This window comes from Barbus barbus (genome assembly GCF_936440315.1).
Source record: "Barbus barbus genome assembly, chromosome: 8".
NCBI lineage: Eukaryota > Metazoa > Chordata > Actinopteri > Cypriniformes > Cyprinidae > Barbus > Barbus barbus.
In genome coordinates, this window is record NC_136736.1 from 24,346,440 (window position 1) to 24,373,504 (window position 27,065).

A 27,065-nucleotide genomic window follows, 5' to 3' on the forward strand; every position below is an offset into this window, starting at 1 on the left:
CGTGCATGGGGTTGTGCTCCTCCACGACTCCAGCATGGATGAATCTAATATTTTGAGGAGTATGTGTGTCATCCTGTCAGTCTGTACTGTGGATACTGTACTTTGGAATCACAGATTCTAGCCTACGTCTTGGAATATATGACCCAAATAAGAATTTTCACCGTATATTGCCATCTGAACAAGTAACAAGTCTGCCACGTTTGTTCTGACCAACTGAGGAAAAAAGCATTACAATAAATCGGTTAGCTCATATCACATCTAACTGTGCAAATTATTATTATTGTTATACTTTATTCTCAAATGATTAATGTTAACAACATCAGCATTGTGTGACAATGTGTGTGTATTTATTAGTGAGTAGATTTCAATTTCTTTACATTCTAATCTCTAATTGTCATGCCATTCGAATTTCATATTAAGAAATTCTTTTAACCCAAAAAGCAAACTATGCTCCCTTCGAACTGGTCGTCTTTAAAATGCAAATCTTGTTTAATCCAAGGCTTTATTATAAGGTAACTGTTGTGAATCAGGCTAAAGGCGATAGTCTTGAAATATTATTATACTTGCTCAAATATTGATTTCGGATCATTTTTAACCCAAACAATTTATGGATTGCAGCTTTAAAATGAGTGAGTTTTAGCAACATTCTGCACATTTGCTGCATGAGTCTGTGTAGTGTTTAAGTCTATTTGGTGTGCAAATAAAAGATACATTGTTCATGTTCCTGTAATGAGCCAAAGTCTTACTCTCTTTTATGGTGTACACAAACCACAGCAATTAGTCCAATTAGAACTGAGCCCTAATGAAGTTTATGCTGTGGTGTGTATGTGTGTGAGGAACTGCTCTTTGTTAATATCCTGCCCTGAAGGAACTCATTCATCTTACATAATACTGCATGCCACAGGCTCTCACAGAATTTCTAATTTCTCAGTCCTTGTGGTTTCTGTTGTTTAATTGCCTGCTCATCTCTCTCCCTGTTTTCATCCTCTTCATATTCTGCTGAAGCATATTCATTCTTTATTCGTTACTGCATAATACAATTATGCAAATTTTTCATTTCACCAAATTTTATTTTTCATAGCTCAAGGCTATTACTTATTTATTTGTCTCCTATTTCTCTGTCTGACATGCTTTTGTTGTCCCCCAGCGCTGTAATTTCCCTTTTCCTCAAATCATCACTTCTTTCCCTGGGCATGAATATCTTGTTGGCTCCGTGAGGAGTAACAGGTTATCATGATGAATATGTCATCAGGCCCTACATGCTCTGAAGGGATGCTGCATTACATAATCAAATCATCCTACAAAACAGTGGCTTCTAAAGTATTGCTCTTTAATTCAGTGGTTTCAAAGATGCAAGATGTACATCCAAGGTGTAGAGGAGTTTGTTTCTTCATCAGAACAGATTTGGAGAAATGTAGCATTACATCACTTGCTAACCAATGGATATAATTAGTAAATTATTACAATTATTTTTACTTCAAACGGTTGTTTCTGGCCAAAATACAAGTCCTCTATCCAATTTATCTCGTGGAAATGTTGTCTCATCTGAATGAGGAGAGAAATATGCACAGATCGAGCACTGTTTTAAAGCAAAACAGTCAGGAACAGTTCTAAACGAATGTATTGGTGCATTTTGTTGTGAAAGGACAATTGGGGAATGGATTATGGATTACGGACTCATATTTTGTCAAGAAGCATCTCCTTGAAACACTCATTTTGACGGCACCCATTCACTGGACTTAGTTGCAAGTGATGTAATACATAACACCAAATATGTTCCGACAAAGAAAGAAACTAATAGGTCTAATAGTAACTTCTTTGCGGTAATATAATTAAAGTAAATCAAACTTTGTGTGGCTATTCTATTCCTATTCCATTTAACATAGCAACATGTATAAAGAATGTGGTAGATTATTATTTTGGATTCAGCTTATCTGAAAACACTCTTTTTTTAAGTGTTTCATTAGCCTTTATGGTCTTGTTTTGTTTTGAAGATCATAAGGTTAAAGCTCCAGGGAAACAGGAGTGCCTGGTTGCAGTTAACTAGAATATCTGTGGTCAGTAGGGAAACCAAGAGAGCAATCTGGACCCAGCAACAGCAGCTGGTATTTAACCACCCAGAGCCTCTTAAACTCAACTCCTTTTTGCAACTCCTGATAAAATGTTTTTAAGGTATGAGGCTTTGACAAATATCACACAAAAATGTACTAAGCAAATATCTTGGCACTGTTTCAGAAGCTTGTTCCGAGACAAAACGGATTCTTCCTTATTTGGATGGGTCTTGTGTTCGAAGGGATGTGTCTGTCTGACCAAAAATTGACTTAATGTGAAAATAAATGTAATGTAACTCAGGAATACATTCAGGAATAGCTGAGTGTTCCTAACTTATCAAAGAGTGAAACTGTAGAGATAGGTGAGTCTGGGAGTTAAAACGGTTTATCTACTGCTCTTTTCTTCTACAGCTTTAAATAGGGGCATACACACACACATAATCTTAAGTGGTGACAGTCTGTAAGTGCGCCTGCCATGGTGGCCCTGACATGCAGTGACCTTTCCCCTTAAAGAAATAGTGTTTTTTTCTGTCTCTGTCACATATTTTAAAGGTCTTCTCTTTACATGCTCTGTACTGAAAAAAGTAATTTACTTCATCAGTATTTTTGTCTTGATTTCAGAGTAAATTAGTAAAAAAAAAAGAAGGCTATGAAAATTAATGTGCATTGTTAATCCTTTTGATCTTTTATTTAAAAATTCACAAAAAATGGGGGAAATATCATTATGAAATAAATGTTTTTCTCAAATATACGTTGGACACAATTATTGGCACCCCTAGAAATTCTTGTGAGTAAAATATCTCTGAAGTATACTCCCATTCATATTCACAATTTTGAGCACTCCAGGGTGATTATGAACATGAAATTATCCAACCATGGCTTCCTGTTTCACAGAAATATAAATAGGAGGGAAAACAAAGCCCAAAATCCCTTTATCGTCCATCACAATGAGAAAAAACAAATAGTATAATTCTTATGTGCAGCAAAAGATAATTGAGCTTCATAAATTAGTGAAGTGGCTTTAAAAAAAGTGCTAGAGCACTAGCCTGGAAGAGGACATGTGTCTATATCGTCCTCCTAATGCACGGTGAGGAGGAGAGTTTGAGTGGCTAAAGACTCTCCAAGGACCACAGCTGGAGAATTGCAGAAAATAGTTGAGTCTCGGGGTCAGAAAACCTTTAAAGAAAATTGTCAAACAGCACCTACATCACCACATGTTGTTTGGGAGGGTTTCAAGAAAAATTCTCCTAGCTCATACAAAAACAAACTCCAGCATATTCAGTTATCAGACACGACAGGAACTTCAAATGGGACTGGCTTCTTATTGTCAGATGAAACTAAAAAATAGCTTTAGCAGCAAACACTCAAGATGGGGTTGTTGCACACAGAGATAAAAATTTCCCCATGTGAACAATGAAATATACTGCTGTATTTTTGATGTTGTGGGCCTATATTTCCAGTAGCCCCTCACTGTAGAACAAAGATCCAGGGGGCGGGGTTGGATCCACATCTAGGGGGTGGAGATTGGTAGGTTTCGTGGTGGTGATGGGGATGTTTAGGGGTGGGGATGGGTGGGTTTAGGGATCAGGGGGCGGAGACGGGTAGGTTCAGGTATATGTAAATTGGGAGGAGTTGGATCTAGATCCAACCACGTCCCCTGGATCTTGTGTTCTGCAGTGAGGACCATCTCTATATCTCTGCTGGAGGTCCTGGACATCTTGTTTACACACATGGCATCATGGATTCTATCAAATACCAACAGATAAAAAATCAATAAGTGACTGACTCTGTTAATCTTATAATGGGCCATGTGTGGATCTTCCAACCAGACAATAATCCAAACACAAACCTCAAAAACAACACACTTTTTTTTTTTTAAATGAAAGATCAAAAGGATTAGCAATGCAGATTAATTTCCACAGCCTTCTTTGATCATATTTACCAAGGGTACCGATATTTTTGGCCATGACTGTATATATTTGTAAAATAAATAATATATATATATATATATATATATATATATATATATATATATATATATATATATATATATATATATATATATATATATATTGCATATTTCCTGATAAACAGTACAGGCCTACGGATTCTTTCTTTCTTTCTTTTTGTCTTTCTGATTTTGAACATTTTAACTTTTCTTTTTTACCTTTCTTTTCTTTTCTTCTTTTCCTTTTTCTTTTCTTTTGCAATGAATGCATGTGTCTTTGTGTTATTTATTGGATTTTTTGTTTTTCTGTGTGTGTGTGGTTTCCCATGATTCTTTGAGTATATGAGTATAACACATGGGCACACTGTCATATGTTTTATAATGGTTTATTTCTGCATGCAAAATCTCTTTGTGGCTGTGGCTTTCACCAGTCTAGGATTTTCACAGTAGCAGGAATCTGTATCATGTTCCAATCATATCGGTTAAAATAATATGAGGCAGCACAGAACTGAATTAAACTTGACTGATGGAGCTCTGCTTTATTTCACAGCGTTATTGCTTTCTGAGTTCCTCATGTAACCATGCTGCCCTGTGTCACACAGTTAACCACAGGATACAGTAAATGTAATCTCCTGCATTCTACCGTAAACCACATTGTCCTTTAAAAAATAAAATAAATAATAAATCACTCTGCAGTACTGGAGCACTGCCAGCAGGACTATTTTCCAAAATCATTTTGTCGATTTGCTCTAACATTATAATTGGACTCAGAGTGAAATAAATATGGTAAAGTCAACAATAGGGCAATTCTGATCCCAAACTTTAACAGTAAGTGATTCATGAGGCACTTAAAAACTTGTGCAAAAATTTTTCAAATTTGTATAAAATGTATAGAAGAAAGACTTTCTATTAATCAATAGTGATAACTTCCCACCAGATTCTCATTACGTTCTTGCTTCCTGTAGCATTTAGCATTATATTATTAGAATTTAGCTTTGTGGTAAAGCACTGATTTTGTGTAAACTCAATTAAAAGAACTGGTTTAGTTCAAAACATGAGCCTAGTTTACTTGCTGTGTACTGTGCCAGACGCTTCACTGCACTAATAGGAAGTGGAATGTGGTTTTTGGCGTTATGGGTGAAGCCACTAATGAATCAGCGTCTCTGACTGAGGGAAGCAGAGAGTCTGTGGTTTGGGCTGGGACGGAGCATACAGGGGCATAAAGGATCTACACAAAACTTTTAGACACACACACATATTCGTTTTGGCATCCAATAGAACACTAATGACAACTTTTGTATAACTTTAGAAACCCACACAGTCTCCACATCTCTCTAATGGCACAAACACACACGCACAACAGCAAAACAACATCTTATAGCTTCCTCCTCTCACTCCCACTAGCTAGATAGAATAGCTAAACATCAACATTTATTGTGTTGTTCCAGCTCAAGCTTGATGCTGTCCTCCCCTGTTTTGTAGATTCTATCATCAAGTCATGTAGAGTTGATTTATTTAGCTGACTTGAATTCTCTGGCCCCTTAAATCTGTCATGGTGGTTTAAAAATATTTCGAATCAAATTCTTTGGCTGATGATAGTGGCCTATTCGGAGTGATTTTATTTATGCTTACAAGGCAAACGCACATTACGAACAGATTCGTAATGTATCACCGTTTTACATTTACATCAACGGCTGTTATATATGGCATAAAAATTACCTTATAAACTTATTACAGAGACATGCTTTCTGTCACATACAGATGATTAAGTGTCACTGCTTATTAAGAGCCATTCTTTACTGTACCTCTCAGGAAAATATCATCAATAGAGGTCATGTTTGATTAAGTATATAACAGTCCTGAAGCTGTTTCTGTGAAGAATTACAAGGCTTTAATAGGTGCTTAGAAATATTTACAAATGCTGCCAAATACTCTTAAATAACAGCTACAGGCTTAATGGAATATTTAATTCAAAATGAATCCAAAACATGAATATTATTTCAGCTGTTTTATATGAAAGAATAAAAAAACATCATTGGATTCCATTGACTTAAATTCTAACAAACTATCCCTTTACTGGAGAAGTTGATGGATGCCTGTAGTATAAATAGCAAATATATCTGTAGTGCTGTCAGATGTAATGTCATGTGGTTCATATTGATGTTCTCATGGTTGTCGGAACTCCACTGAATCAGCTGTCAGATCAGTTTCCTGCAGACACACTATATTCATGATCACAAACTGGTTTTGAGAAGCATGCAACTTTATGATGGATTTCACAATTTGAGATTGCGTTTCCTCCTCCATCTCATATTACTCCACATTCCTGTATTTTACTCCTTCACAAAATGAGAAAGATCCCTAGAAACTTATCTAATGTGATCATACAGTCTTCACAACACTCCTTTATGTAACACTTCAGAATTGGACAGAATATGAACATACACAACCGTTTGGGGTCTGTAAGTAAAAAGGATTTATTCTGAGACTCATTCTGACATTTATAATGTTACAAAATGTATCGATTTAAAATAAATGCTCTTTTGAACTTTCTGTTCATCCAAAATACCTGAAAACAAATGTACAATATTAGGCCACGTTCACACAGCAGCAGAATACGGTTGTCAATCCTGTATTTGAGTCCTTAATACGGTTACGTTCACACACAGTACAGTTATTTACAGGCGTGACAACCGCATTCTGTAACCGAACTCACACCTGTAAATTTTCAGGACTGACAACCGCATTCTGTAACCGAACTCACACCTGTAAATTTTCAGGACTCACAACCGCATTCTCGGAACACACTCGCTGTGTGAACGGAACAGGACTGGACAACTAGTTGTCTGTCATGTCATGTCAGAGCGACAGAGAGCCGCTGTCCTGACATTTTATCCTACCCGTCAGATTTTCCTACCGGGGCTTACTGTGCATGCGCACATCAATATTTCTTCCTTTTTCTCACGCTGAACAACATTAATGCATCTGCATTACTGTAAGGGGTAGGTTTAAGGTTGGGGTAGGTGTAGACGTTAATACAACACAATCTAATAGGTAGAAAAAATTATTTATTGTTGGTTTCCGGTAGCTGTATCCCACCGTGAATATAACACATAATTACTGTATTTGCATTACTGTAAGGGTAGGTTAAGGGTTGTGGTAGTTGTAGACATTAATAAATCATAATTTATCAGGTAGCATTTTTCGTTGTCGAACTGTACTACCTACTGTTTTAATGGAAGGTAGGAAAATCTGACAGGGTAGCACAAATCGACAGAACACCGCTCTGCCGCACAAACACGTGTCTACCGTGTGTTACGTGTTTTCATGTGTGATTTCGGTAACTTGCAGTGACGGAGAAATGAGCTGCGTGTCATCTGAAAGTTTTAGAACCGTTTTCCACCGGTCAGTCCAACACGTCAGTTTCCCGTCAGTTTTGTGTTCTGCGCGGTTCATATGCTCCGCTCTCGACTCGAATTTAAAAGCTGCTGTCGGTTAATGAAGATTTGACGGAAGAACTCTCGGCTCGATTGGACTCTTGTCATGTAAGAAGTGATAAAACTTTCACTATTATGGTCGTCGCCATCTTTGATTTTACTTTGGTCACTGTCGCTATGGTTACTGGTAAGGAATACAGGCTTAAGTTGACTCCCGTTGCACAGACAGTATTCTAAACACAACTGTAAACTGCTGTGTGAACGAGACATTTCAAGACTCACACCTGTAAATATATGCGGTTGTCAATCCCAAAAACTGACAGTGTGAACGTACCCTTAAACAGCACAACTGTTTTTCATAACAAGAAGATAATTTTTTCCTGAGCACCAAATTAGCATATTAGAATGATCTCTAAAATATCATGTCACTCTAAAAAACTGTATATTGTAATAATATTTCACAATATATAGACTTTTTTTCCAATATATGCAGCCTTGGTGAGCATAGGAGACTTCTTTTAAAAAGAACAATGGTGTGTGTTCCATCATACAGCTGTTGTGACGCCTCTGGTCTGCCCATTGAAACTCTATACATGTACTGTCCTGTCACTGTATGCTGATGTATAGTGCCCACATTCCTTAGGCAGTATGAGTGTGTGTGGAAAAGAGAATTTAAGAGACCATAAATGAGTGTGTTACCACTAACCCCTGGTTAAAAATGTCTTAATTAGCAATCTGAAGTGTGAAAGGCCATATGTGTGCAAGAAAATATCTTAGAACAACTTTATTAGTGTTTAAGTCCTTTCATGAAAACTGCAAGCAAATACTCAAAGTTACTGACAAAATCTGTACTGAGCTGCCTTCGGCTATTTGTGCCAAAACTGAATATCTGAAAACACAAATATCTTCCAGCTGAGCCTTGTCAAACAATGGAGAATTACAGTATTCATGGTGAAGTATATAGCTGTGGCATATCATAACGGAAATGCCAGCCTAATTGCCTGTTAACACAAGCTGCAGCTGGCATTGAATGTTTGTCACACTCAAGTGCACCCAGAGGGATTTGCACTAATATTGCAGTAACTAATCAGGTGCTCAAAGCTGCAGCTGCGGATTAGAATATAACATTTTGAGGTTGGATGGACAGTACTTGATTTTACCCATAGGGAATTGGATTGTAAAAAGGTTGGAGTCACATTTACCACAATGAAATCAAATGGATGATGGGGAGGAGTAGAAAAATAAGGAGTATTTTTTTAAATATGCAACCCAATCTTATAAGACAACGCAACTGTTTATTTTTTTTCTAAATCGGTGGCAAATTTGTATGACTGAGCATGAAAGTCCACCCCTAAAGCCTAACCCTCAGTAAAGCGTAAGAATATTATATGAAAATGTATGAATAAGGTTGTACAAATTATTAAGAATTCACCACCGCTTCACCAAAACCTAAAATAGTGTGTTGGAAATAGGACAGCTTCATAGTAAAATAGTAAATTGGTACTCTATTGCGAAGATGATCCTTAAATAGTCTGTGTTTTGCTTCCATTTCTTGATGACCCAGAGACTCATTCTTTTTAAAGATGCTACAGACTATTATTAGTGCTTTTAGTGTTTTTATTTTGGCCCCACCAAGTTAGGGAAGAGCCTTCATGGCATTAGCTAGGTCACACAGCATGTTATGAAAATACTTCTAGAGTGTTCTTCTACTTTCTGCATTAGTTTCAAGGTATAGGGGACAATTGAAAAGTACATAGCAATTTAGTGAATGTATTGAGAAGTGCTTTAGGCAGTCTATGATCTGACAAATTACGTTATAAATGGTGTCAGCTACATCTAACCAAGACTTTGTAATAGTTTTCATTTAATATGGCAAGTTAAAAAGTTAATTGACTTTACTATGGAATTCTGGGTCACACAATGCCATAGCTTAAGTTACTGAGATTCAAATAGTGTTGACAACGTTTTTCACTCCCTGAGTGTAGAATATTTCTCCTGGCAAGTTATAAATCTGTCAGTGGCAAAGGGATATCTGACAACTGGATCTTATTTTTATGTCTAAATGCGCTCTCTCTCTCTCTCTCTCTCTCTCTCTCTCTCTCTCTCTCTCTCTCTCTCTCTCTCTCTCTCTCTCTCTCTCTCTCTCTCTCTCTCTCTCTCTCTCACACACTCACTCACACACACACACACACACACACACTCTCTCTCTCTCTCTCTCTCTCTCTCTCTCTCTCTCTTTAATCCATTACGTCTGTTCCCTGTTAGCCTCAGTGAACCTGAGAAGCATGTTATCAGTTATTGTAAGGAGTGTGTTTGGAAATCCTCAACTGTTGCTATTCAGAAGTGGAGCAACGTCATCATAACATTATCTCAACATAAATTCTATCTCTTATCTTGTTAACATGTCTATTGGGAAACATTATTTAGTATTCATATGAGACAGATACAAATGCTATGATGAGATTCCACCACACACATTCCACACCTCCTGCTTCATGTTTGCAAATACTGATAGTGACGAGAGAGAGTGAAATATGTATGTAGTGCACTGTAAAATTAACACATTGCAGGCACATCGAGTGTATTCCTGGTGTCCAGACTGTCTGGTGTCAGTCAGAGTATTACTACATGCTAGACACACATACACTGACGCCACAGTTTCTAGTTGTTGTCTGTCATAGATCCATATTAAGGTCTATGTCTCCATTTGATACACAACAAACATGTTTAAAACAGAATATCCTCTATATCTGTCACTCTGAATAAATATAACCTGTTCTAGTCATAGAACTGCTAGATAAAAATACACAGTCGCTAAACAGTTTAGGCACTTTAGCATGTGGTATAGCATTAAACAACAAGACAGTGCATGCTAATAAATTAGCTTGCTAATAAGATATGCTTTAAGGATCTATTTACTGTATGTAGATGAAAATGAATTGATTTTGAGATTATTAAGAATAGCTTGATGTGTTTTACAGGTGAAAGTGTCCTTCAGAACACAGATCAGTGGAGATCTTCATCATGAATACAGGTAAATCCATTATTAAAATACTTGTGTAATTTTTGCCACTAGTGCAACAAAACAGTTATTGTGCGTTTTTAATCAAATTTTGTGTAAACATTGTAACATTTAGTGTCAAGAAAGACATGCAGTAAGTGCTTTTGGTTCGTCCATCACAATAAAAGGTCAAAGTAAATGCATTGCATTGTGCATATATGCTATAATATTCTACAGAGTAATCTCTGTTCTGCTCATGCTTATTTTGAAAAAAATAATATTATTGGTCAAAAATCAGGCTCAACAAATGTTATATAAAATGTGTTCACATCATGCCTGGTTTGGAAACAATGTATTTATAATCGCTCATCTTTCCCAAGTTGTATGCTTTCTGTAAAGGAAGATTCACCTTTAACTGCTAACACAATATCGTTCAAACGTTTAGGGTTTGATCAAAAATGATTACAGTTAAAATGAACTGTTTTCTGTTTTGATATATTTTAAAATGGAATTTATTCCTACAATGTGAAATCTTAATTATTCCAGTCTTTAGTATCACATGATCCTTCAGAAAGTTTTCACTTTTTTTTTCACTGTGTAAAATGGAAACTGTGATCTTTTAAAATATTTTTAACATTCATCTTTATGGTCACTTTTGAACTATTTAATGCGTCCTTGCTTAAAAATAAATAAATCTAACCGACCACAAACCTTTGAACGATAGATGATCATTCATCACTTAATTTAAATTTAAATTTATTTTTTTATTTTTTGCATTATCTTTGGTTCAATAATGTTGCATTGACAATGCATGTGCTTTGCTTTCTGTTTATTTTGCATGTGTGCTTCTGTGTGTGCGTGTGCAAACAAACATACTCCAGATAGCGGAGGACGTGCTCATAAAAGAGCATCCCTGTCGCTCACTCTCTGGCCTGTGAAGAGGGTCCAGAGCTCACCCAACCTGTACACTGCTGCAGGTATCAGTGATGGAGCAGGGCTGTCTTAGACACAGCTCTTTAAAATAGACTTTTTAATATGTTTTATCTCCTTTTGCTCACCATTGTTTCATCTGTCTTAGTTATTTAAATGGGTTTTCTCCCCGGTGTTCTATTTGTGTTAATGTGTGCTTTTACATGTGTTCCCTACATCTGTTGTGTTCCATATTTCTCTTGCTACATTTGTCTATTTTTTTTCTTTTTTATCTCCTTAGATCTTAGGAGACAGAGGTATTAGATTTAGGATCTTCTATGTTGTGTATATTATATGTTAAAATTTTAAAGGAATAATTTTAAAGGCCAATTCCATGTTGCCTCTTTGTATCACACAGATTTACACAAATGTTTCACCTCTGTAAATGTTTAACATATTTAAATTAAGCCTGTCAAATTACAGTGTTAATTTCTGGAGGTTATAGCTCAATTAAACGTTAATGTGATTAATCATGTGTCTTAACCCATATTTAAATGCAATAATATGGAATTTTCTTACTATCAGAGCAATTCAAGATTAAAGTTAATTTGATTGAAATAAGATCTTTTGGCACAATTATAATATACTAGTAATAAAAGGGACATGGGACACATTATCTAACTGTTTCCCATTGAATGTAATCTAATCTGCCTTCTGAATTAAGAAAAACAATCTGTCTGCAGTCAGCTATATTGAATACGGTGTTAAATGCTGTAGAGACTGTTCAGGTTTTAATTAAATTAGTAAAACCATTTACCCTTTCAAAAAAAAAAATACACTCTGAGATTTTAATGTAAAAAGAAAGAATTTTTTTTTTAGGATCCATGCATATTCTGCTGCTTGAGTGAGTCTGCTGAAAAAGTAAAGTGACACGCTGTCAAGACCTGCCAGATATATGACAACACACATTTAATTTTTGAAAAGCTGCTGGCCACAGACAGGCAGTCAAGCATGCATTCACAGATGCACTGTTGTACTCTTTTAATGCTGAATTGTTTGAGGCACAGACTGGTTTGAAGAAATACAGCAGATGTCAGTTTAAATAGCAACATGGAGACCATGCCCTTCGCTTTTACTTGGAACGGCCCATATTCAGTGCTGCAACCTCTGTCATTAGGACAGCAAGTGTTCATGTATATTTTGTTATATACAGTACCAGACTTAATTGTTATAAAATATATAAGTTTTTGTTCAAAATTCAGGTTTGTGTTCTTCCAATCTTCGAGTTTACATATTGTAGTTTTAATCATCATTATGAGATTAGTAGGCGTTTCAAACTTTGTGTGGTCTTACTAGCGGCCTCTCTCTTTTTCTGTGTTCAGTAGCAGCTTATGCTCTGTAATCTTCTTGTTCTCTGTAATTCTGCATCTCTCTTTTCATTCCCATATTGTGGGCAAGATAAGACATAACTAAAGAAAAAAACAGCTTAGTTAACAGCTTAGTAGTTCAAAATATTGGCATAGCATAGGAGTAGTAAAAAGAAAACCTAATCCATGTTCTCCTTTAGTTTCAATGGGTATGACCTTTCTGCATTTTTTGTGTCTTTTGTCATATGTTTGTCTTGCTTTTCTGTGGTCATATGGTGTTATCGTGGTAAATGCATTTTTATGTTTATTTTAATGCATCTTTACTTTCCACAGGTAGTGATTCCCAGTCATCAGATTCAGGCAAGTGTTTGTTGGATGTGTATGTGTGTCTGTCTCCATTGTGTTTATGTGAATATTAATGTGTACTATACAGTGGACACATGACGTATTTGGGCACATAAGAGGCTTTTTACTACATGAATAAGTATTTTAGTATTCTGTGTGTGTATGTGTGTGTGTGTGTGTGTGTGTGTGGGGGGGTGTTATTTATTTATTTTATTTTTTATTTGTTTGTAGATGCCTGGCGTTCACGCAGTGTGTCTGAGGGGTTGAGGAATGGAGATGCCAGCAGCTCGTCCTTGACTGCTAAAGGCTTCCGCAGCGTTAAACCCAACCTACAGGATAAGAAATCTCCCACACCGGTACATATTCATTCATAATACTTTTTTTTTTTTTTTTAAATAAGCTACTAATGCATTCCTGTTTCTTGATCATACTGCTGTTAGATTTTGCAACCTATTCATTTTCTTTTCACAACAAACAATCCTCTTATTTCATATTATGTGCTACTTTGAAATTATTTTGCTTCACAACAGTTTGGATTAATATTGGTCATGGTCTTTTTCCAATATGATAACATCTTTCTAGAGGATTCATATCAAGTGTGATTTTCTTGACCTCTAAAGGAGTCGAATTGAAATTTCTCTGAGAAAATGTTCTTTATTTGAACTGACTTTACATATTTGAATTGGCCTTTTCTTTATCAGGTCCCCTTGCCGCCCCCTCGGAGAGAGAGCTATCACATGATCCCTAACCCCCCATCTTACAGTTCCCTTACAATGCTGTCAGACACCTCCCTCTCTTCCCTACAGAGCAATGATGTCATTTCCTCAGGCTCTTACACCATCCAATCTAGTGGCACCTCCTCATATTCATACTCTAAGACCACCCGTGCCTCCACTAGCACCTCTGGAGCCCCCCTCGAGCAGCCCCCCTTTTCCCAACAGGCTAATGCTAACAGTTTTATCACTCGGGTTCTGGGGAACAAATTGTCATCTACAAAATTCTCAAGTGACCAACTAAATGCAGCACCTAACGAGATGAGCATGATTAAAACTGACCCTAAGTCTAAAACTAAGCCAAAAAGATCTGCTTCCCCACCTCAAGACCCCACTGCTACTTCTGAAACACATGTAGCTTCTCTCTCCATCCAGTTAGCTCCTCACAGTCCAGAACCTCAAGCAGAGACCCAGTCAGGGCTTGAGACTAAATCCAGGACAAACGCAGTGGACCCCGCTGACCCCACTCGAGCCCCTGTTGTGCCACCAAGACCAGCGAGCAGTTTGGTGGTATTACTGTCATTTATTTACAGTGAAAATGTACACTCATAAGGTCAAAAAGTTTGGAATAATGGCCAAGGCTGCATTTATTTGATTTAAAAATACAGTAGAAACAACATTGATAACATTGTGATAAATACTATTTAAAACTGCTTTCTTTTTTAATATATTACTGTAATGACAAAGCTACAAAGCTATTTTCAACAGCCGTTTCTCCAGTCTGCAATGTCACGTGATCTTTCAGAAATCATTCTAATATGCTGATTTCTTGCTTAGTTATTTATCAGTTATTGATTTTCAGTTATTAATAATTTTTCTTATTATTATCAGTTTAAAACACTGAACTCTTTGCTGAATGTTGAGTATTCTTTAAATAGAAAATTCAAATGAACAGCATTTATTTGAAATAGTAAAGGAACTTATAATGTTCAAAGATTTCTGTCACTTTTAATTAATTTAATACATTCTTGTTGAATAAAAGTAGTAATTTATTTTATTTTTTAATTGTTATTTTACTTACCTCCAGCTTTAGATTAGTTGTGTATCACAGATATAGTTGTGTATCACAGTTTCCACATTTGTTTTTAATTAAGCAGCATAATTTCAACATTGATAATAAGTGTTTCTTGAGCACCAAATTAGCATATTATATTAATGACTTCTAAAAATAAAAAATAAAAAAATTTAATTATAATAATATTTCTCAATTTTACTGTATTTCTCGTCAAATAAATGCAGCCTTGGTGAAATCTTAATCATTCCAAACTTTTGGAAATTTTGCTATCAGCATTCATTCATCTTCATCTGATGGAATGGAGTGAACGTACACAGACAGACTGATGAAAGAACGTGTGTTTACTGCTAATTACTATATATATATTTATTTATTTTTTTCCAGCAACCTTTTATTCCTTCCCACAGATTCACTTGTTCGTCTTCACTCAACATGGTTCAATCTGCCTGTGCCCGTATGTCACTTCTTGCTTACCGGCTTTGCTTTATGTTCACATTCAATTCTTGTCTTCCTTCCTTTTTATTCCCTCCCACCCTCCTCCATCAGCGTGAGTTTTCCCCTGTAAAAGGGAACACCGGGCCGTTTTCTTCTGGACCGCCCTCCCCAGACCCTTCAGCTCGCCGGTCACCGTATAGCCGGGCCAGTCAGGATTCCCCTGACTTCCTGTCAGGGCTATTGCCCAAAGCCCTCTCACCGACACCCTACGACCCTCTGGAATGTTCCGGGCTAATGTCGGCCTCACCTGCCCCATCACCAGTAACCGTGTCAGCGATGAGTCATTATTCATCATCCACAGCTGGGCTGGAGGAGCTGCAGATCTGCGGCATGGACTCCTCCCCCGCAGGCACACCCACCCCATCCCCCACACTCAGCCACGCCTCCAACGTCCCTGACGAGCTTCCTCCCGCCCCGTCAGCTGCCATGGGCACTAACGTAACTATCACGCTCAACTGGCACACCTCACTCCAGTCTGGTGTCACGTTTGTTTGAATCTACTCGTGTTTGTATGTCCTCACTAGTCTTTCAGCGCCGTTGAATGTCTAACTTTGAGTCACATGCTTGAATGTGTCAGCTTACAGCAGGTGGCTGCTTTCTTTTGTTTTATTCTTGATTTTCACTATGTTTTATGTATGCAGTATTTCATTGTGTGCTATGTATGTTGTTTCCCATTTAAAGTTAACATGCACACACAATGTGACATGTTTTAAAATGAAACAATATTAAAAACTGAATAAATATATATATGTACATATAATACATATATACTGTATACAACTGGCAATCATATACCACTACTGTTCTAAAGTTTTGAGTCAGTAAGATTTTTGGTGTTTTTAAAAGAAGATCCTTATGCAAGGCTGCAGTTATTTTTTTATCAAAAATACAGTTTTTGTACAAAATACTATTTAATATAATTTAAATAATGCAATTAATTCCTGTGATGTCAAAGCAAAATTTTTGCAGCCATTACTCCAGTTTTTGGTGTCAGTTATTATTTCCAAATATGCTGATATGGCGCTCACAAAACATTTCTTATAAATATCAATGTTGAAAAAATCATGCTGCATAATATTTTTGTGGAAAACCATGATGCATTTTTTTAAGATGCTTTGATTAATAGAAAGTTCAAAAGAACATTTCAAATAAACCTTTTTAACAATATAAATATCTTTACTGTCACTTTTTAATTTATTTATTGCATTGTCAAATACAATAATTCATGTCTTATTTATAAAAAATAATAATAATAATAAAAATATTACTGACCACAAACATTTAAATGATAATGTATATATAATATTTCATATTATATATTAATAGAAAGTTAGGTTTGTGTAAGAAGTCCAGATATGAAGAAAGAGGACATTTTAATTTCATGTTGACTTTGGGGTTCCTATAATAACCTGTGATTTTCTGTGACCTTTCATGAAGTTTGTTTGAGATTAACATTTGCGTTTTATATTGCTGCTGTTGACTGAAAACTTGAACTTCTTTGGAATATGAATGTATAATGGTACCATATTCCAGTGTTAACACTCTTTCTTACCTAGATTGTCCTGCACTCATTATCTACTAAAGGTTCTTTTAAAGTGTGTTTGTTGTCATGTAGTCTAACAGTTTTTCAGTTACCTCTTCATTTGTCAGCCATCATTCCACAACATCTGATCACAACCTTTGTCTTTTTTGTAACAGCATTTTTTCTCACATACATTTGTTGTAAAGTATCTTTTAATGTGTGCTCTCGTGTCTTACATTTCTTATTTTTCTAACTTCTTATTGTCCCATAGCTGTCACCCACTCATACTTGCTTGACCTAAAGTGACTCTACAAATGACATATTTCCATCTCTTGTAAACAGTTTTTTTTTTTTTTTCTATGTTGTCCAGGGTCAGATGGCAGTGAATGGAAGCTCTCAATCTCAGAGGCCTTTCTCTCCGCCTGTGTACCCACCTCCACCTCCAACGCTCAGCCCAGGCCTGGTAAAGATCCAGCAGGGTCTTAGTTCAGGTGAGAGGAAAGTCCCACACAGACCTCTGGCTAGTATTGCAAAACAGAGTTTTGACTATCAGCCAAACGTTGCTTATTCAGGCCTAAAACGCACACTTAGACTGGAAAATTATGTCTGAACCACATGTAAAACTAGTTTTTGTATGTGATGTAGACATAAAAAGAGAGCTAGGAACTGCATCACGACTACTTGGCATTATGGGATAGTAAAGTGTCCATGGCACTCCAAAATCTTGCTGGAAGTAGTAGGTCATCCAGGTATTTTGCATATTTTATTTTAAAAATACAATGAGTTTAGACTTACTCTTTGGTGTACTGTTTTTGACATACTAAATGTATGGAAGTAAGCATATTTGGACCATATGTTTTCTAAAAACACTTTCCTCAATTGTCTTTTTGTCCTTCTATTGATTGACTCCTAGTTTTGGCGCGCTGAAACAATGGATTTGTAATGCACAATTCGTGTTAGTGGATGCCTGTATTGGCAGTTAACGGTGCAGTCCGGTCCGCAGGATATGATGCATTTGCATCCATTAAGCCAGACCGGAGCAATCAATAACTGAACAGAGGGAAACTGAGGAGAGGCAAAGCTCTGACACTTTGGTTGGGATTTGCTTAGGAAGGCAAATTCATACAATTGTTGTAGTGTTTTGAAGAAAAGATGCTGACAAATAGTTTGCTGTAGTGTTTCCTCATGTCATTGTCTTTTTGCTAGTGCAAACCTGCATAGGTGTGAAGGAATAATAGTAGCTGTCTCATTTATGCTGCGTCATACATATTTCATAGTTCAGGGTGCTTAGTCAGGGTGAGAGCTTGTGCCATGTCAGTGTTCCTGCTCTAGATTAGATTAGATTTGACTGTGACTAGTCCAGCTCAGACTTCTGTCAAACTGTATTCTTTGGGCTGACACTGTGTGTGATATTTGCCATGATTATGCCATCTGATACACATTTTGGGAAGCATTATAAATTGCTTTCGTCATAGGCAGTTTTTGATCGCTTAGTGCGACATTCTCACGGGTGGCCAATTAATTGCCTTTCTGATTAATATTAGCATCCAATGAAGTCCTAGTAGTAACAAATTTTGAGTGCTGCAGTGTGACTGTATCTATGGCAGCAGTCTAATGAAGAGCCAATAGCAGCACAGCAATCAATGATGTGTGTGTGTGAGGGAGAGTGACAGAGAGGGAGAGATGTTTAGTTAAAAAGGTTAATACTAGGTCTTCTCACATTGTTACCCAGGAACTAGTGTCACAATTTGACAAGAACCAATTGTAAAGGACAAATAATTGCACAGCACGTTTTAAAACTCTTTTTATCTGTCTCTAACCTTTCTCTCTCTCTCTGACTCAGAAGGTTCAGAGACGGTGAAGAGAGAGACTGTTGTCTCTGGTCAGACAGTGGTCAGTAGCTCTGTGCCCATCGCTCGTTTCTCAGAGGAAGAGAAGAAGGTGTCCATCATAAAAGCGCCCCATTACGAAGGCATTGGACCAGTGGATGAGTCAGGCATTCCCATCGCCATCCGAACAGTGAGTGATATCCAGACATTTTTAAGGGAACTGAACTAAAAACGTTACACTTTAAAAAAAGATTGTCCTTAATCCTTAATAAAATAAAGATTATTGAAGTGCGTTTTACAAGTAAATACTATTTCAGTGTTTCAGTGTTGCATGTTCAATGTGTTACTTACTGTTTCTTTATTATTTGTGATTTTTACAAGCAATTTTGGAGTGAAAAATTATTACGCCATTTTTTCAGTGTATTTTGCTCCTTTAAATTTGTTATACATCACCTGTTTCACTATGGCAAATTTGAGTTCAGTATATACAAAAATTTTGTTTTGTCATTAATGGTGTCACGACAACACTTTTGCTAAGTATTTGGAGATTTTTTATTTTTTTTAAAGTTATGACTGATATATTTACAGATAATTTGTCTGCCCATAATTGTTTTCAGCATGTGATACAATCAGTAGACATTAACTATTTATTATAAATCAGTTCATTCTAGGGATGGGCATTTTTGGCAATTTCTTATTTGATGATGATAGGTTTCAAAAATGATTAATCGAGTACTCGGGAGGCAGGGCATGGCCGTAATGGAGATAATGAAAATATCTGAAGACTGTTATGAAAATGAATATTAAAAATAAAAATATGACATGAAAACATGAACACATGATTAGATGGGATTATGATTATAATGCAGCAATGTTATTAAAAAAAGAAGCATCTAGAAAAGAATAGCTGCCTGAGGTGAAGCTGACTTTATGCCAATAAACTGAAACCCATTCTATGACACTTCCTATGATTTTAATCAGATAACTTAGATACATAATATAAACGTAACATTACAACTTGTATCTGCACAAAAGGATGCATATGGCAGTGAAACTTTAAGTTACACGCTATAGCGAGAGAGAGAGCCACCGCCGTGATACGTTTTCAACCGCGCGCTGAATCACGGGCAAGGACAAGGTTTACTATAGATTTTGCATCCTATAAAGTTCTCATTATAATGCTTGTGTCATTAATGTTTATGGCAGATTTGTGCTATATTTTCATCTACATTATCAAGTCATTCCTAAAATCGCCTGCATGTTTTCGAAGCCATACGAAGTACGAAAACAATTTTAATTGAAGTATGCCTACTGTTGAACAAATATGACGAAAAAATCACTGCTGCATTATTATAGGATCAGTATTTTTGAAAAAGAAACATCTAAAAGCAATATGACCATCTAAAATAACTTATTTACCTTCAATATCAGGCATTGCATTTGAGCATGAAACTAAACACTGGTAGTCTGCAGCGCATTCAGCATGTAAATAAATGTTAATGTCCCAAAGCTTCCTATATTAGATTAATCAGAATGTAGCTAACCCAGACATCACCACGTGACTTCAAAGCCAAGAGGTGCGTTCGACTTGAAGCGGCGCTATGCAGAATGACATCAAAGTACAGCGAATGCGCTACAGGAGCAGACGGATCCTTATGCTTTCGAATCGCTCTCGCGGTACTTTGATGCAGCCCCGCTTCAAGTCGAACACACCTAAGCTTTTCTCTCTTCTCACGTCTATAGGCCTACTTTGAACGCATGCTGCTGCAAGCTAAACAATCAGAGCTCAGGGTGCCGCCCAAAGTTCTGCCATAGCCAATCAGAATTTTTTTTTTCTACGATCATTGTTTTCATGATTGATCATCGCTGTCACAGCAGAGTACTCCAGTACTCAGACGCTGTTGCACATCCCTAGTTCATCCTGGATTTCGTTTGGTTGGCATTTATTTCAATAGCACTCAGATTTTTCACTGTTTCGCATTCAGACAAGCTGCCAGTCTGCAAGTTACATCCTTATGTATGTTGCAACAAAGGATTGTCTTTAAGAGTGAGTCATTGAATCATTTATTCAGCCAATTAGTTCAAAACACTGATTCATTTAGGAAAGAGACAGCTGTTTGTTCCTAATTCCTAATATTGTGCCTAAAATTTACTCAATAATAATTCCATGTATATAAATGTGCAAGCATATATGTTTATATGCATGTACTAGGATGTTTTTGAACCAATGGGATTTAGAATTGATGGTACTATACAACATGAAGGCACAGAAATAGAAACCAAAAAAATATCGACAGAATGTTCTACTGCTTATCGCGCTTGTGACTGAAAACTGAGATTTACATGATGTTTTATTACCTGTTGCTCAATCAAAACCAAATCAAGCACTCTTTCTTTCTTTCTGAATATTTTTAAACAGCACAACATCTGTTCACTGTCACTCGTCAGTTTAAAACAACAGATCAGCTGTTAATGATCTGTTTTGGGGGTATTTTTTCTTAATTTGTGTTTAAGTTGTTTTGACATTTGATCCTCTTGTTGTTAGAGGAATGCTTCTGAGCTCTCAGCAGTTCAGACTGTCTGTGAATGTGTTTGTGAGAAGAAGAAAACATTCCTGGCAGGTTACTATGACACTCTCTGTCTGTCTCTCTCACTCTGTGCTCTGGTGATTTTGTTGATTGTCAGGTAATGACAAATGCTGTTAGCTGTTTGTGCGATTAACCAGCAAACTGACAAGGCAAATCGCTTGTGTGTGTGTGTGTGTGTGTGTGTGTGTTTGTGCTTCTATTTAGACTGTGGACAGACCCAAGGACTGGTACAAGACAATGTTCAAACAGATCCACATGGTTCATAAAGCAGGTGAGTGAGTGGGAGGACACACAGAACATATCCTGCAGTATTCATTTTAGATGACTCTCAAACACACACTGCGTTTGATTTTATTTCTGTTTAATGTTGTTTTCACTAGATGATGACTATGCAGACACATATAATGCAACATACGCTGTCATAAACAATGGTAAGTTCTGTGAAATCTGAAGATCGGATATTAACTTTCGTGTCTGCTTAATCCAACACATGTATGTAGTAAAAGTTTAAATCATGTCTTTGTTCCTTTATGTGAGAAGGGTTTTATATATGTGTGTGTGTGTGTGTGTGTGTGTATATATATATATATATATATGTATATATGTATATGTGTATATGTGTACAATGTTTTCATCAGCCATTAGTCCAGTCTTCAGTGACACATGATCCTTCAGAAATTCTAATATGCTGATTTATTATTGAAAAGTGTTGAAACTGTTGTGCTGCTTAATATTTTTTTGGAACCTGTGATAATTTTATCTTTAATTCTTTGATTAATAAAATGTTTAAAAGAACATCATTTATTAAAAATAGAAATCATGTCTAACAATATGTCTTTACTATCACTTTTCATCCATTTAACACATCCTTTCTGAATAAAAGTATGAATTAATAATTTTTTTTTTTTAAAGAAAACATTTTTACTGACCCCAAACTTTTGAGTAGTAGTGTATATTGTAACACAAAACATTTCTATTTTGAATAAACACTGTTCTTTTTAATTTATCAAAGAATCCTGAAAAGTATCACAGGTCCCAAAAAAATATATTATTGATAATAAATCAGCATATTACAATGATTTCTGAAGGATCATGTGACACTGAAGAGAGGAGTAATGGTGCTGAAAATTCAGCACTGATTCACAGGAATAAATTATATGTTAAAGTATATTAAAATAGAAAACTGTTATTTTAAATTGCAATAATATTTCACAAAATAATTTTTCTGTATTTTTGATCAATTTAGTTTCTTACTATATTACTTTGTTACTATATTTTTGATATAAATGCAGCCTTGATGAGCATGAGACAATTCAAAACTATGAAAAACTTACCAACCCCAAACTTTTAGATGGTAGTGTACAATCATGTTTATAGTTTGCTGTAATGTCCAAATATGTATAGCAACTGTACATTTGTTTTATTGATCTATTATATTAATCTGATATTTGTGCTTTTTTTTTTTTTTAGAAAATTACCCTCCTGTCCATGCTCACCCGCCCCCTCGAACGCACACCTACCGGCCTCTCTCTAGAAATACCTCAGACATGCCAGACGGTGCCACCCACCGGGAGCTCTCGCCATCTCCCGTGCCCCCTCCGCCCCCTCCGATGCCCTCTCTCCTCCAGCTCCGCTCACGAGACATGGACAGAGAGAAAGAGTTCTCGCACGACCCGTAAGACACCTGACCTCATGAATCAGAATCAAAAGGAGCTTTTATTGCCAAGTATGCTTGCACATATTTTGTTTTAGTGTCATAAGCTTCCAGTTCACAGAGACAACAACAACACACAGACAATAAAATAAGATGAGAATAAAAAAATACACATATGAAAATATAAAAGACAAAAAAATTAACAAACAAAAAATGAGCTACACTGTAAAAAGAACAATGATTATTAGAGTGCATTTTGCAATAAAATACTATTTCAGTGTTTCTACTTCAAAATTGCACATTTAATTCACTGGGTTATTTGCCATTTCTCTGTAATTGTTTGTGAAATTTCTGGGTGAAAATTGTTTAATAGTAAATCCTGCACCAAATATTTTTCAGTGTACAGGCCTCTGTTTTGAAAACATCTGATTGGTTAAAAACTACTCTGATTGGTTCTTATTCTTATTCTCATCTACAGAAGTGAGTGGGGTCCTCCAGATAGAAAAGTGGACACACGTAAATACCGAGTGGAGCCACGGAGCATCTTTGAGTATGAGCCTGGCAAATCCTCCATCCTTGAGCAAGAAAGACCTGTAAGTTATCTTATTCAATTAAATCATTATATCTAAGTGATTGTATTCATAAATTTCATTTAAACAAATACTGTACAGTGTACAAATACTGACCCAAACATGGACCCAAGGTTGCTAAGGTCTAAAGGCAATTTTTTAATTTTACTGTAGAGTATTTCAGTCCTGTTCCAGTCTGTTTAATCACAAAATTTACAGGGTCAGACTCCTACGCAGATTAGACCTTGTCCTGGATTAAATTGCTCTGTCAGTAGAGACTTGCCTTTTGAAAATTGTAGCTCTGTGTAAAGCCAAATTTGTGTCCCAGAAACTGTCAAATGTTTTGAAGAAGTAGCTCACGAAAAACTATTTACTCACCCTCATGTTGTTCCAGACCTGTATGATTTTCTGTTTTTGTGTGGAACACAAAGACGTACATTCAAATATGTCATCTATCATTTGGCCTCAAAACAATGTTTCATCCATGAAATAAATATTTATTTATATAATTAATAGTGTGCAGCAAAATTGTTTTTGGTATACTGTTCCTTTAGTTTCTGTATGTTTTGTGGACATTTTTTGTGCTCCTCTCTTTGTCGTATGTACACACAACCATTCAAAAGTATGGGTCAGTAAGATTTTTCTTTTTTTTATAAATTAGTACTTTTATTCAGCAAGGAGTTAAATTAATCAAACTGATAGTAAAGATATTTAAAATGTGACAAAGATTTCTGTTTCAAATACATGCTGTTCTCTTAAACTTGAATCCTGAAAAAACTAATCACTGTTTTCACAGAAATATTAAGCAGCAATTGTTAATAATTAGAAAAAGAAAAGTTGATTTCTATTTGATCTTATTGCCGTTTAAAACACATTAAAATAGAAGACAGTTACTTTCTATTGTGGTAATATTTTACAGTGCTATTGTTTTAACTGTCTTTCAAAAAATCTTACTGACCCCAAACTTTTGGACTGTAATTACCTTGCCATGCAGTCTTATGAAAACTCTCAATTTCATTGTAGCCTGTACATCTATTCGAGTACTGCTTTATTAAAGTGTTGCAGGCCTAACTTCCTGTTTACTACAGTGTCAAACTGCAATTTTTCCGCCTGCTGATTAGACATGCTGTGTTTTCCTTCTGTTTCATGGGTCGTTTGACCAAATAATGGACCATCAGCCATGAGTTTGCTTATCATGAGTAATGTGGTGCTGCAGCAAGCTTTCTTTTCCTTTGTGTATTAGTTCATGTAGTAGGTAAAATATTGGTAAAGGTTTGCACTATAAGCAGTCAATTAGAGCCATTGTGCTGTGGTTAGCCTGTTGTATTCATGATGGGGACAATGCAGTTTAGAATTTTGCCAGCAATGCAATATGTCCCAATCTCCCCCTAATAATGTCACATTCTACTGTGTTTGTTTAATAAAGCAAGACAAATGAAATGCCTCAATAGAGGAATTCTCTCAGTGTTTTATGTCTCCTTTGAAAGCAGCTGAACTTTTGTTTTGCAATGCAGATGTAAAATACTGGAAGGGTGTCAGACAAAGCGGTGCAGTCGTAGCCAGTGGCTCAGTTCAGGGAACAATGAGATAGAAATGTCAGGGGGCCGAATCATTGCACTGCCCTCAGCACAAACACAGTGGATGTGGCAGTAGGAGATGTCCCAGGTGGCAAAATGAGTGGGCAGCTTTCTCAGCATGTACAGTCATAGCTTGAGGAAGAGAGAAAGAGTCTTTAGAGAGAAGAGGGGAAGAAGCACAATGTCTCCCCCTTTCAGACAGTACTGAGAGGCACAACTCATATTAAAGGGATAGTCCGCCCGAAAATGAAACTTCTACTCACCCTCATGTCATTTCAAACCTGTATGACTTTCTTTCTTCTGCTGAACACAAAAGACAATATTTTGAAGAATGTTAATAATCAAACAGTTTTCAGCTTTCAAGTCAATGGGAACCAAAACAATAAGTTAACAGCATTCTTAAAAATATATTCTTTCTTGCATAGAAAACAAAATGTTTGGAAGAAATGTGGTAACCAAACAGTTTAAGTTCCCAATGATTTCCAGTGTATTTTTAGTCCATACCTTGGAAGTCAATGGGACCCGAAACTGTTTGGTTACAAACATTTTTCATGGTATCTCCAAGAAAGTATGTCATACAGGTTTTGAATAACATGAGTGTTGTTGTTGTTTTTTTGGGGTGGAATCTCTTTAAATCGTATTAATTGTTGTGATTTGTCATTACGTATTTTGTGTGTGAGAGACAGAATGTTGATGACCCGCAACATCATCCTCCTCTGTTCTTTGCTCACCAGTCCTTGCAGCATATTTTAGTCCTCCTAACCCTGATTTCCATCTCTCTTTTCCTTTCATTGTTTTTCCTCTTTCCCTTACCTCTCTTTTTCTGTTGCTTCTTGCTCCAGATGTTTGATTTAAACCCAGATGACATAGATTTAGAGAATGAGCCTTGGTTTAAGTTCTTTTCCGAGTTGGAGTTTGGACGGCCGGTAAGTTGAGTGAGGGTGCAGCAGGTTGGCATGCTGTAGGGTGTGATCTCCTTGTCTGGTAGTACACACATGCTGTTGTGTAATGACAAGCTGTGTGTGTGTGTATTTGTGTGTGTGTGTAGTTTTTAAAATTCAAGTTCTGACTTGTTCAGAACTTGGTGTTATTTGCACACTTAAAACAGGAAAAAGACATTTAACATCACCACAATAACAATTTGCACAATAACAATGCTAGAGGCAGCGGGGTGAGCGTTTGATATGTCTGCTGTTAAATCCCAAGGCTAATTTTTCAAGTAAATAATCATGCTCAGTTTTCAAAACTCTCACCAAAAGAGCAACATTGTCTGTATTTGTGCTCTCTTTAGAAGAATGTCATTGGTTTTTAAAACCTTTGAGTGTGTAACACTGCGTTTTTGCTTTGGCTCTGTTTGCAGCATCACACACCTGTTCTTACAAGCTTAAAGCTCTTATAGCTGCAGAACCTGTGCAGAAAACACTATCAAAGTCAAGTTTAACACTTTTTTATTAAAAATTAACAGATTTTGGATAATACAGTGGCCCTAAAAAGGATTTGGACACTTAATCCATGCATTCAACATATAAACATTACACTTTCAATCTGAACGTTTTCACAGCAAGAAGTTCTAAATACTAAAAGAATAGATAAACTGTACAAAATTGTAAAAAACAACTTTCTGGTTGCCAAATTAGTTCAGCATGTATTCTACTACTAGAATGTAACCAAATATTAATGATTGGGTGACCAAAGGTAAAATAATAGTTCACTTAAAAATTCAAATGTATGAGCACTATTGGAATTATTATTTATTTGTATATATATATCAAGTTTTGATGGAGATGCATCACCATCAATATCTATGGAGATTTATGTTGTGAACACTCATCAAGTCTCTTTTGCTCACCAAAGCAATACTTGTTTGATCAAAAATACAGTAAAAACAGTCAAATTATTTTTTAGTCTATTATTCCTGCTTCCTTTTGCAATGAGCATTGTATAATTAGCAATAAGCAATCGGCTTTGTGCGCCATATTAACATT

At 36.2% G+C, this 27,065-nt stretch overlaps 1 protein-coding gene across 12 annotated transcripts in view; it reads left to right on the forward strand.

The window, feature by feature from the left end:
• The window catches only part of LOC306874032 (sorbin and SH3 domain-containing protein 2-like), a 59,800-nt gene that overhangs the window by 14,022 nt on the left and 18,713 nt on the right, over positions 1 to 27,065 (forward strand). For 6 of the 12 annotated variants that reach the window (XM_079423700.1, XM_079423706.1, XM_079423702.1 and 3 more), the window contains 11 exons: positions 10,418 to 10,470; positions 13,047 to 13,073; positions 13,290 to 13,414; positions 13,760 to 14,341; positions 17,234 to 17,354; positions 18,707 to 18,882; positions 21,485 to 21,551; positions 21,661 to 21,711; positions 22,751 to 22,955; positions 23,413 to 23,527; positions 25,923 to 26,006. In XM_079423700.1, coding sequence (XP_079279826.1) covers positions 10,461 to 10,470; positions 13,047 to 13,073; positions 13,290 to 13,414; positions 13,760 to 14,341; positions 17,234 to 17,354; positions 18,707 to 18,882; positions 21,485 to 21,551; positions 21,661 to 21,711; positions 22,751 to 22,955; positions 23,413 to 23,527; positions 25,923 to 26,006 — 1,563 coding nt within the window. In that variant the 5' untranslated portion in view covers positions 10,418 to 10,460. The remainder of the gene's footprint in view (positions 1 to 10,417; positions 10,471 to 13,046; positions 13,074 to 13,289; positions 13,415 to 13,759; positions 14,342 to 17,233; positions 17,355 to 18,706; positions 18,883 to 21,484; positions 21,552 to 21,660; positions 21,712 to 22,750; positions 22,956 to 23,412; positions 23,528 to 25,922; positions 26,007 to 27,065) is intronic. The other 6 variants (XM_079423704.1, XM_079423705.1, XM_079423697.1 and 3 more) reach the window with 4 other exon arrangements.